This window comes from Harmonia axyridis, chromosome X (assembly GCF_914767665.1).
Source record: "Harmonia axyridis chromosome X, icHarAxyr1.1, whole genome shotgun sequence".
Lineage (NCBI taxonomy): Eukaryota > Metazoa > Arthropoda > Insecta > Coleoptera > Coccinellidae > Harmonia > Harmonia axyridis.
Genome location: NC_059508.1, coordinates 20777415 through 20792972, shown reverse-complemented (window position 1 = coordinate 20792972; position 15558 = coordinate 20777415). Strand labels below are relative to the sequence as shown.

At 35.6% G+C, this 15558-nt stretch overlaps 1 protein-coding gene across 5 annotated transcripts; it reads left to right on the top strand.

The window, feature by feature from the left end:
* Window positions 1-11220: 11220 nt before the first annotated feature.
* On the top strand, window positions 11221-14846 carry LOC123686346 (solute carrier family 12 member 8). Of its 5 annotated transcripts, XM_045626407.1 has the most exons (11): window positions 11221-11240; window positions 11339-11628; window positions 11683-11877; window positions 12060-12240; window positions 12293-12438; window positions 12594-12828; window positions 12901-13337; window positions 13398-13688; window positions 13898-14035; window positions 14091-14269; window positions 14531-14846. In XM_045626407.1, exons 3-11 carry the CDS (start codon window positions 11695-11697, stop codon window positions 14691-14693), a joined length of 1953 nt encoding a protein of 650 aa, XP_045482363.1. In that variant the 5' UTR covers window positions 11221-11240; window positions 11339-11628; window positions 11683-11694; the 3' UTR covers window positions 14694-14846. The 5 variants fall into 5 exon arrangements, with proteins under 5 accessions (XP_045482363.1, XP_045482361.1, XP_045482365.1 ...); XM_045626405.1 differs by having other exon boundaries at window positions 11230-11628; XM_045626409.1 differs by lacking the exon at window positions 11221-11240 and having other exon boundaries at window positions 11293-11628; window positions 14534-14846.
* Window positions 14847-15558: the final 712 nt, after the last annotated feature.

Genomic DNA, 15558 nt, shown 5'->3' with positions numbered 1-15558 from the left:
TTTATAATCAAATAAATGAGTTATTCCAATTTCGTTGACGCTAAAGATTAAATATTCTTCTCTTGATTTCTATTTCATTTTCGATAATTATAACGAATTGAGCTCGCTACCACCCATATTAGCTCTGATACTCATATCCATTCATTCATTATATTTCATTTATATGATATCGTTGTTTATTTTTCGTGCAAGAATTAACCTTAAAATCTCAAATAAATAATATTCATCTATGAAAGATCTAACACAGACTATAGTAATCTGTGGTTTTAAGTTTGAATTTCAAATTTCGAGTGATGCCAAATATAAACACAGCAGTTCTATGTTCTAACCTAAAATTCTCATTAAAGATTCCACTGTTATTGTTATAAGATATTTGTTATGAAATGAAGCATTTGATTTGTTCCAACTATCTCATAAAAATATTGAAATGCATCAATATTTTTGAAGCCATCAGTATGAAAATATGGAAATATGTAAAATATTCTGGCTCTGTAATCAATGGAAAATGTTAGACTCCACTTGTAATCAAATTTGTTGTTAATGTGTACCTACATTATAGCCAACTTTACTACTTAATTCATCTTGATTTTGGCATTGAAAATAAATGAGAAGTATTCAATGTAAATATCCACAATAGAATATTTGGTTTCTTTCAACTCACCTAATTTGTTTTCACATTAAAACAATTATGGCCCTCTTGGAAGTATGTCAATCATAAGCTCTTAGGATGAATTTATGGAATAGCAAAAGAATAAAAGTATTCAATCTCAATCACATGAAAATTTGTCTAGTATGTACCTAGTCCTAGTGGTATGTTTCGATGTAAGTTTGAATGAGCCGAAGAAGAATACAGTATTGTTCGATAGCAGCAGTCTTTAGTGGGATATTGATTGTTGTCATTATAATGGGACTATTTTGTGAAAACTTTTTTAAACATGGGTTTTATGAATAATCTGGACTTTTCAAAAAGAATGTTGATTTTAGTGAAGTATCTTCTTATTATCAGAGCTGTGCCAAAGCTCAGTGATTTTTAATCAAATCAAGGAGTTGAGGTGAGCTTATTCAAATAACTTCATTTTCAAACTAAGTTGGCTAGTACTTCAATTCTTAAATCTGAGACATGACTTCATAGTAAATATTCATTTCTGTGGTTTTTTTTTCCACAATAGAACAGAGTTGCATTCAGCCAAAGTACCCAATTTTTTGAATTTCACAGATAATTTTTTTTTTTTAAGATCAAGTTATTCGAAAACGGCGCTTTGTACGAGAAAATATGAAGAATACTTTTATTTTTCAAATTAGCCAAATATTCTTCAATGAACGTTCAAATTACTATTGAGAGTTGGTTTCTTCGAATTTCTGGTATTTTTATGGTATGTTATGTTCATAACAAAGAAACAGAAGAATGTGTATGGAATCTGGTGTTCGGAGAAGATGTATCACATCAAAAAAAAGCTATATTTCAAAAATCATTTCCTTCGATACAACCATTTCCGAGATATAGCCGAAAATCACATTTTTCTTACGATTTTCAACAGCCTGTATCTTTTTAACCGGGCCGAATCGGAAAAAATGGTAAAGGAAAAAAGTGTTTCTTTTGACCTCATGAATCTTGGGTTAAAATATATGTACAAGTCAAAGACTCACCCTGTATATATATATATATATATATATATATATATATATATATATATAATGGAAATAGAATAACTGTAATTTTATTTCAAAAAATATATTAATTTTTCAATTATTCATTACAAATATGGTGTAACATTTTCTCAATATATTTTTTTTGTTTGTTTTTTAGATAATGGAGGATTATTCTTAAATTAGAATGAATTCAGTTAAACTGAGGAATACACTATTTTCTTTGTCCATCATATTTCTTCTTCACAAATAACACTCAAAATATTTTTGTTTACAATATCTTACCTTTAGCCGAAAAAGCATGCTGAAGAAGGCGCTGCCTACCCTTGAATCGGGAATTGCCGAACGCGCTAGTTGATTCGCCTATAAGACCAAAAAGGTTTCCGCCATAGATAAACTAGTTCTCATCTTTTGTCTATGGTTTCCGCATATGGCCGACTCCAGTTTCAGGGTTGCCGTTCGTACGATAATTATCGTTTTGTACGATAATTTGCTGCTCAATACTATGTACGATACCGCATGTACGATAATAGCGTTTTGTACGATAATTTCAGTGTACCTATCATTTGAGCTAAAGTGTCCATAGATATACTCAAAATATAATGAAACTCAGTATGACCAGATTTGGTAGATATCCAATTTTTCAGTAGATTATTGCATTTTCAGGAAGTTTTTAGTAGGAAGATATCATTTGATAGATTTAAGTAGTTTTAAAAAATCTAACCGAGACGGTTGGGAATGTCTAGACTCAAGAATGTTCCGATGAATCAATTCATTGTTCATTGGGGTTCTACGTTCTACGTGAATCTAGGAGAACGAACCTACTTAAACATAATAAAATCATAAAACTTCTTTGGTGACTGTTGGCTGAAAATAAATACAAAGAATCATGGAATATCCGAACTCCGGAGGGACGAAGGGTCCTCATTAAAAACAGATGGTGTTCAAAATTCAGTTGAAAATATACCAATTACCATTATCTCTCATTTGATATTCTGTTTATTGAAAAACAATTGTTGTAACTGGAATTTCATTGACAAATTTGTGTGGCTGAATATTTCAGATTTGAATATATTCATTTCATATAAGAAAATCGTTTTTTTTGATGACATTCATTTTATAGAGAATTTTTACGAAGATATATCTCTGTATTTCCAATCAATTCAATTATTTAGATTCATATTATTTTATATGTGGTTATGGGAGCAAATGTTCAATTGTTAATTTTTTAATTTTTTGCAAGTTCATTGTACAATCTTATGTACATATTAGAATTATAAGATGGATGTTTTTCCGTCACCGACAGTCTGTGAATATGATAATGCAGGTTGTCTGATCTTGCCTAATAATTAATTAATTATTCATTTACCGTTTTGTTTAAATAAAAAATATATTACTTATTCGATATATTGCTTGTTTTTTCATCCTTGTCCACAAATCATCATATTCTCGCAAAAATTTTCTTTATTTCGAATGTGTACGATAAAAATCAGTGGATTACGATAATATGTACGATAATGTACGATAATTTTGAACACGCGGTACGATATTTTCGGCTTGTCGGCCTGGCAACGCTGTCCAGTTTCCTTATGCCATGTCGTAGTGGGTAGAAACTTCATTTTCAATAACGAATGTCAGCAAGTAGGGAATAACGCGATGTCCAGCCTGAATGTGAGATTATGAGAAAACATTAAAATTAAACAACACTCTGTAGACAATATTTTAATTTTAATTTCACCACGTTAATATTTATCTTTATTCCAGATTTCCTAAAAAAGTAAAAAGGAGAAAAGAATGGGGTCCAACTTGCCAATAAACTTGAGTTTATCCCTGAAATTAATAGTTTTTTTATGATCTCATCATTTTTCCATTTACCATTTGCACTTTTTTCTAAATAAATTTGTTTTTTTTCGATATTTAACTAAACTTAACTAAACTAAATTTAATAACTGTTCAATATGTAAAGCATGGGCGCCCACAGGGGGGTCATGGCCGCCCCCTGAGATTTTGATTGCCTCATTTTTCACAACACCCTCAATATTACTTCCTCAATCCAAAGGGATTGGAAAAAAGGAAAGAAATGGATTCACAACAAATTTCCGGTTTTCAATGACAATCATGGACGCCTTTACGTTTTTCAATAATTTTCATTTTGACTCCCCTGAGAAACATTTCTGCGGGCGCCCATGATGTAAAGTCTCATTAACTTACAAACAACACTGTTTTGGAGACCGTAGCTTTATGTGACGAAGCTTCTTCTGTGACTCTCGTAGACAAGTCAATAGCTAACAGATTGGGACTGAATGGCATACCTCAACCGCTTTGCATCCAATGGACTAACAATTTAGCCTCCCGCCATGAAGATTCAAGTTGTTTAAATATTGAGATATCGGGAGTATTCGACGGAGCTAAGATTTTCAGTATGAAAAATGTCAGAACAGTACAAAATTTAGCTCTCCCCATTCAAAAGATTCGAAAATCCGATTGGGAAAGGTATTCTTATTTGTCAGGAATTTCCTTCCACGAATTAGGAGAACGTCCTATGATTTTATTGGGTCAAACCAATGTACGCCTCACTGTAGCCAGAATAGTCATTCAAAGCACCGAAAATCTTCCCATTGCGACAAAAACTAATCTGGGGTGGATACTTCACGGAGGAAACTGTATCAGACAAGAAAAACAGGCATATTCCTTCCACATCTGCAGTTCTGGAATGTCCGACGATTCACTCTATGAAATGGTGAAACATTCCTTTACCACAGATGCCTTTGGAGTAGTTCCAATGAAAACGAACGTGAATAAAGCAGAAAAGTGGGCTATGGAGATAATGAGAAATACAATCAGACGTGTAGGAAACAGATTCGAGATAGGGCTGCTGTGGAAGGAAGACAACATCCATCTCCCAGAGAGCAAAACAATTGCCATTCAGCGACTGAGATGCGTGGAGAAACAAATACAGAAGGATAGGGACTTTTGGAAGCGATACTCTGAGAAAATAACAAGCTAAGTCGAGAAAGGATATGCAAGGAAGTTGATTCCTGTAGAATCCAATGAAGAAGGTCCTCGATGCTGGTATTTGCCGCATTTCGGAGTAATTAACCCCAATAAGCCAAAGAAACTCCGTTTAGTCTTTGATGCCGCCTCAAAATCGAACGGAACCAGTCTGAATGATAATTTACTATCTGGTCCAGACTTGCTACAATCATTTGTGGAGGTATTGATTAAATTTCGACAAAGGAAAATTGAATTCTGCAGTGATGTCAGAGAAATGTTCCATCAAGTTATGGTAAGAAAGGAAGACCAAAGCTCCCAGAGACTATGTAGACGACTATCTTGACTGTAGAAGAAGCCTTGGAAACAATCTCCGAAGTATCACGGGTTCAAAAATCAGGAGGATTTGAGCTTGTCAACTGGATATGCAATTCGGGAGAAGTCATAGAAAAACTGTCATCAAGATGATTCAGTATTCAAGGACTTCTGTGTGGATTCGAATTCGACAATGCAAAGAGTACTTGGCCTTTCGTGGGATTCAAATTGGATCTATTTTGTTTCAGAATTTCAAAATTCGAAGATAAATTAAGAGATAGTAGACCAACCAAGCGACAAATTTTGAAGACGGTAATTTCAATATTCGACCCTTTAGGACTCATTGTGAATTTCACAATAAAAGGACGTATTCTCATACAAGACATATGGCGATCTGGGATTGGATGGGACAATAGAATAGACGAGGACCTATATCACACGTGGAAACTTTGGCAAAGCGATTTGAGACAAATAGAAAACATTTCCATCCCAAGATGTCATTCTGTGAATATTTCTGAAGCTAATAAGACAGAACTGCACGTCTTTTGCGACGCTAGCAAGAAAGCATACGCAGTAGCATCCTATCTACGAGTTTTGACTAAAGACGAAATAGATGCAACTCTTGTTATGGCCCGAGCGAGAGTAGCTCCAACAAAACCCATTTCTATTCCACGTTTGGAGTTGCAGGCTGCGGTGATGGGAAGCAGGCTCGCGAAAACAATCAAGGACACTTTGGAGATGAAAATTGATGAAGTATTTTTATGGTCAGACTCTACTACGGTACTTTGTTGGATCAAAGGTGATGGAAGCAAATTGGGACAGTTCGAAAGTCACCGCATTGGAGAGATCCAAGAATTAACAAACATCAACAACTGGAATTGGATTCCCTCAAAGTTGAATTCGGCCGATATTGCCACCAGAACCTACAACAAAGACGACGGCAATAAGACGACCTACGCAAGTTGGTTTAAAGGTCCTGATTTCTTGTATGAATTGGACAAAACTTTATGGCCTAAGAAGAATATTGTGAATTTGGAAGATCTTCCATATGGAGAAATTGAAATAACAGCAGTTACTACAGAAGAAGAATCATATCTGCCTGACATCAACCGATTTTCAAAATGGACTCGGTTGATACGCGTTACTGCTTGGATGTTGAGATTCGTATATTCTTCTGGACAGACTGAGAAGAAGCAACAGAGTTTTTCTTGGGCAGTTGGAAGTTTTCGAGATTCAAAAATCTGAAACCCTTTGGATCAAACGGTGCCAGCAGGAGAGTTTTGGGGAAGACATAAGATGTATTGCTAAAGGAAAACCATAGTCAAATAAAAGTCGTCTGAAAAACCTCTCACCAATCCTTGACGAAAGAGGAATATTACTCCTGAGTGGACGGACAAACCTAGCTCCTGAGATGTCAATTTCTGCCAATCAACCCATAATACTCCCCAAAAAACACCAATTCACGCGACTACTCCTCCAAAATTAACATGAAAATTTCGCTCACCAAGGAGTGGAAGCCATTTTAAACGATGTAAGGCAACGCTTCTGGATAATTGATGGAAGAAGTGCGGTGAAGTCGGCGTTCAAGTGATGTCAGAAATGCAGAATCACCAAATCAAAACCAATTATTCCAAAAATGGAACAGCTTCCTGTAACACGTTTGACACCAAATATCAGACCATTCACGTTCATAGGAATGGACTATTTTGGAGCGTTATTGGTTTCCATAGGACGACGAAGAGAGAAGAGATGGGGAGTGATTTTTACCTGCCTCACTATAAGAGCTGTCCTCCTCGAGGTAGCGCATTCACTCACCACAGATTCAGCTATTTTAGCTATTCGGAGAATGATAGCTAGAAGAGGACAGCCGAAAGAGATATATTCCGACAATGGAACGAATTTTCGGGGTGCAGCAGAAGAGCTGAAGAGAGCACTCGGAGATATTGACCAGGCAAGAATCACTGACGCCTTCACACAGGAAGGTATCGACTGGAAATTTTTGGCACCAGCGTCACCACACATGGGTGGTGTCTGGGAATGCATGGTGCAGTCCGTGATAAAAGCATTCTACACCATTTTGAATGGACAAGTTCTTAAAGATGAACCTATGCTGACAATATTTGCCGAGTGTGAAAATATCATAAATAAGAGACCATTAACAAAAGTTTCAACAGACCCAAATGATTTAGAGTCCCTGACCCCAAATCATTTTTTACTAGGATCATCTAATTATATCACTAATTTTTCAAAAATGAAAGACTTCAGGAAAGAGTGGGCCAAATCACAGAAAATAGTCGATTGTTTTTGGAAACGGTGGACCAAAGAATACCTGCTTAGTTTAACTAAAAGAACAAAATGGAATAATGACGGAAAGCAGCTGAATATCAATGACATAGTCATCATTGTTGAAGAAAATTGTCCAAGAAGACAGTGGAAGTTAGGAAGAGTAGAGACACTTTATCCAGGCCCTGATGGACGAGTTCGAGTAGTGCGAGTCAGAACTAGTAACGGAGTATTCAAGTGCCCGGTTGCAAAGTTGTGCAGAATCGAGATGGAAGATGGCTAGAGTGAGAGAAGCTGAAACTTCTTCACCGAGGGGAGAAAATATTGCTCTTCACTCTGTACAGTGCATCCCATTTTGGGTGAGACAGCCAGGTTTCTCGCTTGTTATTTAAGATAGAGCCTTGCGGTTTTCACGTTCCTGTCCTATTTTTTTGTGAAACTCAAGTTGGTCTTATCAGATTCTGCATAACTGTTTCCGTTCAAAAGATACAGGGTGATTTTGGAAATTGATACTTTTCGGACCCCTTCTTTATCTCCGAAGTTATTAGAAATAATGCTGAGGTAAAAACTACGTCTGAATCAGAATTCTGCGTAGAATCCAGTGGCGTACTCAATATTTTTTTTCGGGGTATGGTTTTGACGATTCAACACAAACTTATGTTTTTTTTAATGGAACACCATGTGTATCATTACTTCGTTGAATTCGTTATTTTTTTCCCTTCAAAATGATATTGACACTATGTAGGTAGGATGTTCAGAAATGTTAAAAAAACACTAAAACATCAAATAATGATGATTTTTTGTTAATGGGCAATGGATTTCCCATAGAAAAGAAGAATAAATAATGATAACAATAATTTATAGCGATGACAGCTAGATCAGATTGGTTTTATCCCTCCAATGCCTACTTGATAAAACAATGCTCCCAAATGCATAGTAGCCATAATAACAACAAGGATGTTTGTGTCATCATCATCAATGACCTACTACTTTTAAAAATCGAAAGTATTAATCCTCTTATTGAAACATAGAAAATTCATGGCCCATTTACAAAAAAATCATCATTATTTGACGTTTTAATGTTTTTTTTAACATTTCTGAACATCCTACCTACATAGTATCATATATCATTTTTAAGGAAAAAAAATAACGAATTCAACGAAGTAATGATATATAGGGTGTTCCATTTAAAAAAATATAGGTTTGTGTTGAATCTTCAAAACCATACCCCGAAAAAAAATATTGAGTACGCCACTGGATTCTACGCAGAATTCTGATTCAGACGTAGTTTTCAGCTCAGCATTATTTCTAATAATTTCGGAGATAAAGGAGGGGTCCGAAAAGTATCAATTTCCAAAATCACCCTGTATCTTTTGAACGGAAACAGTTATGCAGAATCTGATTAGACCAACTTGAGCTTCACGAAAAAGTAGGACAGGAACGTGAAAACCGCAAGGCTCTATCTTAAATAACAAGCGAGAAACCTGGCTGTCTCACCCAAAATGGGATGCACTGTACATATATGTATTTTTTCCATATAGTTAGATCAGAGGAGGGACAGTTCAGTGTTTTTGACATAAGTAGTTTTTGAAGTAGTTTGTCAATTGAATTGACAAGAATATAGTCGAATAAAAGTTAAAATTTAACACAACTAAAGACATTCTTTGATCTAACTATATGAAAAAATACATATATATGTACAGAGTGAAGAGCAACAAACACGTTACGAACAATTGTTGTCTAGATATTGATGATGAACTAATTATTAGATAGTTTATTGGGCTATTTCCATCATCTATGCGGTTGGTTGTTTTCGACGTTTCGGCAAGCATTCGCCTGACGTCTTCAGGGTGGTGGTCCTGAGAAGAACCGTTTGCCAAACTTGGTCGTCTGTCTGGACTTGTATGCACCATACTTTTTTCAAGTTCGTATGAGGGTATCGGGGTTTGAACTTTAGTCGTATCGGTTGCAATCCCTTCACTCTCACCACTAGTCTATAGAAACACGTAGTGATCTATATGGATTAAGCTCAATATTACACCTCATTTCCGGTATGCGCTGTTGGGATGTGCACTAGTCGAATTTTTGGGGTGCGCAGTTATCCGTCCGAATTTCGACTCCTTCCTAATTTGGTGGTGTCCTGATGCTACCAACCTGGACCAGGTTCAATTTCCTCAGATCAGATCTTATGATTGGTGCTCAGACTTCCTTGATCTCCAGCGACGGCATGCTTATGGGATTCGGAGTGATGGCCATGAAGGCTGCTTCTTTGAGTTTCCTCCGTTTTGATATTTCTTCCTTTGATATTATGGAAGCTTCATCCCATTTGATCCAATGGTCTTCCTCCCAAGCATGTTGGACTAGCCTGGATTTATCTGTTTCCCCTAGCTAGTTTTTGGTGCTCTTTGACTCTTATGTTAAGGGGGCGTTTGGTCTCTCCAATGTAAGATCTACCGCACTCACATGGTATTTCGAATACGCAATATTTGGTCGTTTGATTTTTGTTGTTTTGTTGTCAGGTTTCACCTTGGTTAGGTTAGCCTTGACAGTGTTCTTAGTTTGGAATGTTGTTCTCACACCGTATCTGTTACCAATTCTTCTCAGTTTCTCTGATAATCTTTTCACATATGGGATGACCGTGGTTATCGTTTCTGTTGATTCGGTTCGTGTTTCTGGTCGGGGCTCCGTGCTATCCCTTGGTGTTCTGGCGATTTCTAGTATCTTCTTGGGGTAGCCGTTCTTCATGAGAATTTCTGTGATCTTGTCGAATTCCTTTTTCTTATCGTTCAGACTAGAGCATACTTGAGTTGCTCCGTCATAGAGGCATCTGGATACTCCCAATTTGGTGTTGAGTTTATGGTTAGACTCGAAGTGAAGATACTGTTCTGTGTTCGAGGAATTCCTTCCTGTTTGTGTACGAGCACCTCCAGGAATGGGAGTCGGTTATTTTCCTCAATTTCCATCATGAATTTGATGGATTCCTCTACGTTATTGAGGTGTTCTAGGAATCCAGTGATGGTCTCTTTTCCATGAGGCCATATCACGAATGTGTCTTTCACGTATCTTCGCCATAGCTTCGATTTCAACACATATTGGAAACTCGAGGAGGATCAACCATTAGCCGAACGAACCCCACTGAGCATAAACGCAATTATGGATATGCTCTCAGTCTGTATCAAGACCAAGTACTTCCAGGTGATAACATCTTCTGCGAACAAGAATTCGGAATGGCCATGGGTTCACCATTGTCCCCGGTACTGGCAGACATTTATATGGAAGATTGCGAGGGAAGAGCTCTAGACCAATATGTGTTGAAACCGAAGCTATGGCGAAGATACGTGTATGACACATTTGTGATATGGCCTCATGGAAAGAGACCATCACTGGATTCCTAGAACACCTCACTCAGAAACTGGCTATAAGAACAATTTTTCACATGAAATTTAGGGAATCTTGCCGTGGAGTATTCAAAGAAAGTAAAGTTCTTACTATGCCTGGTCTATATATTTATAGACTATATATCTATATATTTATAGACTTATTTTTTCACAAGAACAAATCATATTTCCGGAGTTGTAGGAATGTGAATTCAACTCGGAGAATATACGAGTATTTTTTCCACCTCACAAACTGTCAGGTACTGAACATGGTACTTATTACATGTGCCTTAAAGTGTTCAACTATCTACCTAGAATGGTAAGAAATATATTAGACTTATTGTAACATAGAAGAATCCATAAAATTCATGATGGAAATTGAGGAAAATAACCGACTCCCATTCCTCGTACACAAACAGGAAGGAATTCCTCGAACCACGATTTACAGGATGCCAACAAACACAGGTCTATGACGGAAACTATATTACATATGTTCTTTCTTATGCGGAAACCTTTTTGGTTCTCTATTTCAGTGTTATGCTCCCTCCTGTTATTCACAAAGGTTCACTGATTGACCTGGATTGACCTTCATAAACCTTCAAATCTATGATTGAGGTTATTTTACTCGTACGTTTTGTTGACATATATTTCATTTGATTTGGTACAATTGGAATTAATATATATATATATATATATATAATTTGACAGTTTTTTTTTACCGTCAGAGAGTTTTAAACCCAGCAATGACGAAACAATCAGCTCAAAGGATCTAATGAGATTTCCTAAGACGATGAATCACAATTAATGACGAAACAATGATCTCAACTCCCACAAACGTCGAAAGCCATATGTTAAACGACAAGCTACGTGTTTACCTACATTTATGAACTTCAAAATGTAAAATATATCTTTTTGATACACTTACAATTTGAATAGATAAAATGATGATAATAGGCAACTAATCAAAATTTGGCACTGAAGTAAGCAAGATTTTGGTTGTTATTTTAGTTTTAAGGTGGGTTAAAATTTGCTCAACTTATTTAGAAAATGCAAAGTTTGTAAATTGTAGACGCTGCTTCTAATGGAGACTAATAATAAAAACAAAAATAAGGACATTGATTGGTCTAGATATGGACTTGGTACAGAAACTGCACAAAGAGTTCGTGCTAATACTAGTGGATTTGTAGATTTATCAAACAATTTTGAGTATAGCGCTGGTGGTCATCAAGCTTTTGGGGCAAATGAATTATTTGCAGAAGAACAGGTATTATTGAAATTGTACTGGAATTTTCCAATATCACATTTTGACTGAACTGTTTTGACTATTGGGACATTTTTTTAAACAATTATGAATTAGTTCAAATGAAATTGTGAACATAAAAAATTCTGGTAGTTGAAGTATAATCAAAAAGTATTCTGTTACTTCAAAGGAATTTTTCATTTTAGGGTGATGTGCCTTGGTGGAAATCAAATTTCTTTATATCACAACCTGTTTTATTTGGTACATGGGATGGTGTGTTCACATCATGTTTGATAAATATATTTGGAGTCATAGTTTTTTTGAGATCAGGATGGATTGTAGCAGAAGCAGGAGTTCTGAGTGCTGTGCTAATGGTTTTATCAACAGGTACCCGGGCATGCCATTGTATTAATAAAAAAAAATAACATTTTGTTTTTAGTATTCATTGCTCTCATAACTGTTTTATCTTCTGTTGGAATATGTGAAAGATGTAGAATCGAGAGTGGTGGAGTTTACTTTGTGATTGCTCATGTACTTGGATCTAAATTTGGAGGGTCTTTAGGACTCCTTTATTGTTTTGGACAGGTGAGTAATACTTAAGTTATCACTAAATAAAAGTCAAATAATTATTTGGCACAATTCACTAGTTTACTATCTCATGCAATTTGAGTGAAAATGATAACATTACTAAAAACAATATGATGAAGTTTAATCTCCTATTTTGATTTCAAACTCCGAAGGCTGTTGGATGTGCCCTTAATGTTCTTGGTTTTGGGGAATCTATGGCTGAACTAATAGGTCTGGGAAATTCAATATGGGCTGTACGATTTATAGCAGGAGCAGCAGTACTTTTACTAGGAGTGATAAATGTGGCAGGAGTCAAATGGGTTATAAAATTACAATTTATTCTATTATTAATCCTGTTACTAGCAGGTCTTGATTTTATGGTTGGCAGCTTTGTACATACAGACATAGGTATGTTGGTGAAATAGAAAATAATAAACCAATTATCCATAAGTAAAACAAGTATTTCTTTATCTTTTTCAGAACATGGATTTGAGGGGTGGCTTTCAAACAACTTGAAATTAAATATGTTTCCTAACTTTAGTCCAAGCAATAATTGGTTCATAGTTTTTGGTGTCTTCTTTCCAACAATAACTGGAATACTTTCCGGAATAAACATGAGTGGAGATCTCAAAGCACCTTCTACGAACATTCCGAATGGATCTTTAGCAGCAATAAGCACAGGCACATTCCTCTACCTCGTATTTGTGATATTTTTAGGGGCAACATGCAAAAGAAGTTTTTTGGAAAATGACTATTTGATTGCAGCAAAAGTATCAGCCTTCAGTGTCTTATTATTAGCAGGGCTGTATGTTTCTTCTATGTCCAGTTGTCTTGGTGCTATGTATGGAACACCTAGAGTCCTGCAATCTATTGCATTAGAAAATGTCATACCAAGTATAAGCATCCTTGGTACTGGGGTAAGGCGATAGTGAATTTTACCAAATTCTCAATTTTGCGATTCCTTCTTTTTCTTCTAGAGAGGTCCAAATAAAGTACCTTTATACGCAATGAGTGTTGTAGCTTTTGTAACAGTAGCTTTTATATTAATTGGAGAAATAAACGTATTAGCTCCTATTGTGACAATGCCATTTTTATTAACATATGCCAGTGTGGATTACGCATATTTTGCCCTTGCACAAACATTTGACATACAACACCAAAGAGAACAGAGATTTCATAAACCAAGGGTTCAAAGCTCCATGTTAGGCTCTGAAGAGAATGACTTGGATATATTATTTCCTGAGAGAACCAGACATAAAACTTTGAGGGTAAGTTATTATGATTAAAATTCATTTATTTATAATTAGTGATTTTTTCTATTTCCCAATTTATTGATAATTGTGAGGCTGATTGGCCACTGAATGAGAAGCAAACATCACTTAGCTCAACTTGGCATATGAACAATTATAATTAATTTTTTTTACAATATAAACTTATGCAAGTTCATTCACAAAAATTGAATCGTTTCATTTTTTAGGGAGAATCAGGCTCAGGAAGTCCCAGTAGCCCAGAAGAAAATGATGATTTGGCATTGATAATGGCTAAAACTCACATTCACTCTAAACCGAAGAACTGGTATTCTAATTTGTGTAATAGGTGGCTATCGTTATTTGGTGTAAGCACTCTCATGTCAATTTTGTATTTCCTTTATATTTTTATAATTATTTTAGGCTGCTTTGAAAATTGTAATAATGTTTTTGGTGAATTGGGTGTACGCTATTATTTGTATAACGGTTGTGTTCTTCGTTTGGTTGTACATAGGTACAGCAAATCCTGCTGTTAAACCTGGATTGGCTGCAGAGTTCCGGTTTTTCAAATGGTTGAGAATTATCTTACTACGTTGTATGGGGTGAGTTGTTCTACATTATATCGGCATAGTTTAAGAACAGATAGTAATAGTAGTAGTAACGGTTCTTTATTGCCTGCAAACCAACAAATGGCCATCGACCTGAGGTCCTTCAGCTTCAGAACAGATATATAATGGGAAAGAACAAAACTTGTTTGCCAGCTTTCGATTCGAGCTAGTATCCCGAAATGACCTAAATTCAGCCTCTTTAGTTTTTTTTGGTCACAAAATTATTGCTCTATTTATATATTGTGTTGATTCCAGAAGACGTGTATACGACTATGAGCAAATTGTTGTTACACCAGTTCATCCAGGGCTTAATGTTACATCTTCTCAACTTAATGAAGATAACGAAGATTTTGCTAATAGAAGAAGATACCATCAATCTGCCACTGTTCATGGACATATGGTCAATATCGATGATTGATCCTGTCATTTGATTTAATTTATTGAATTGTATATATTTTCTATATTGTTTTTGTATAATCTGAGAAATCCAAAGTAAAATTATTTTCTGAAATATTTTTTCAAGATACTTGTCTTGTATATTAATGTATTAACATAAAATAGCTTAAACTACGTCTTTTTTTTTATTTTTAATGTAATATAATATATAAAAGATGGGTTAGGTGTGGATCATTATCGATCAATAAGTTTGCTGCAGTGTTTTTCCAAAGTGTTTGAGAAATGCATGAATATCAGATTGATGGAGTACTTTTTGGATAATAATATGTTCTATAGGGGCCAACATGCCTACATGAAGGGAAGGGGAACTCAGACTGCTCTGCAGGAATTTACTGAGTCAATCTTACAAGCACTGGAGAATAAAAGCTACATGATGGGTTTATTTTTGGATCTGACAAGGGCTTATGACTGTGTAAATCATCAGCTTTTGTTGAAGAAACTGAAGCTGTATGGGATAACTGGGGTTGTTATCTCCAGGTTGAGGTCGTATCCATCGGGAAGATTGCAGCAGACTGTTGTTACTGAACAAGGAGTATCAGTGAAGTCAAGGAGAGGGGTGGTTAAGATGGGCATTCCGCAGGGAAGTATAATCGGTCCAATTTTGTTCAATATATATATTAATGACGCTCAGAAGTGTATTGTTGGGCAAAATTGCTTGTTAATGCCGATGATAAGAACATATTAATAACTGCTCAAGAAATGCAATCATTACTCAATGATTCGGATAGGATTTTTAAATTATTATCTGAATGGACTTGAAACGAAAGACTGATTTTAAATGAAAATAAAACGAATTGTGTCATATTCAAAACCAACAGATCTAACCT

What these genes read in the sequence shown, in the direction of transcription:
- LOC123686346 (XM_045626407.1), top strand. Translation starts at nt 11,695, where the DNA reads ATGGAGACTAATAATAAAAACAAAAATAAGGACATTGATTGGTCTAGA. An exon ending in CTTTGTACATACAGACATAG is followed by an intron (nt 12,829 to 12,900) that starts GTATGTTGGTGA and finishes TATCTTTTTCAG; the next exon opens with AACATGGATTTGAGGGGTGG. An exon ending in ATCTTACTACGTTGTATGGG is followed by an intron (nt 14,270 to 14,530) that starts GTGAGTTGTTCT and finishes TGTTGATTCCAG; the next exon opens with AAGACGTGTATACGACTATG.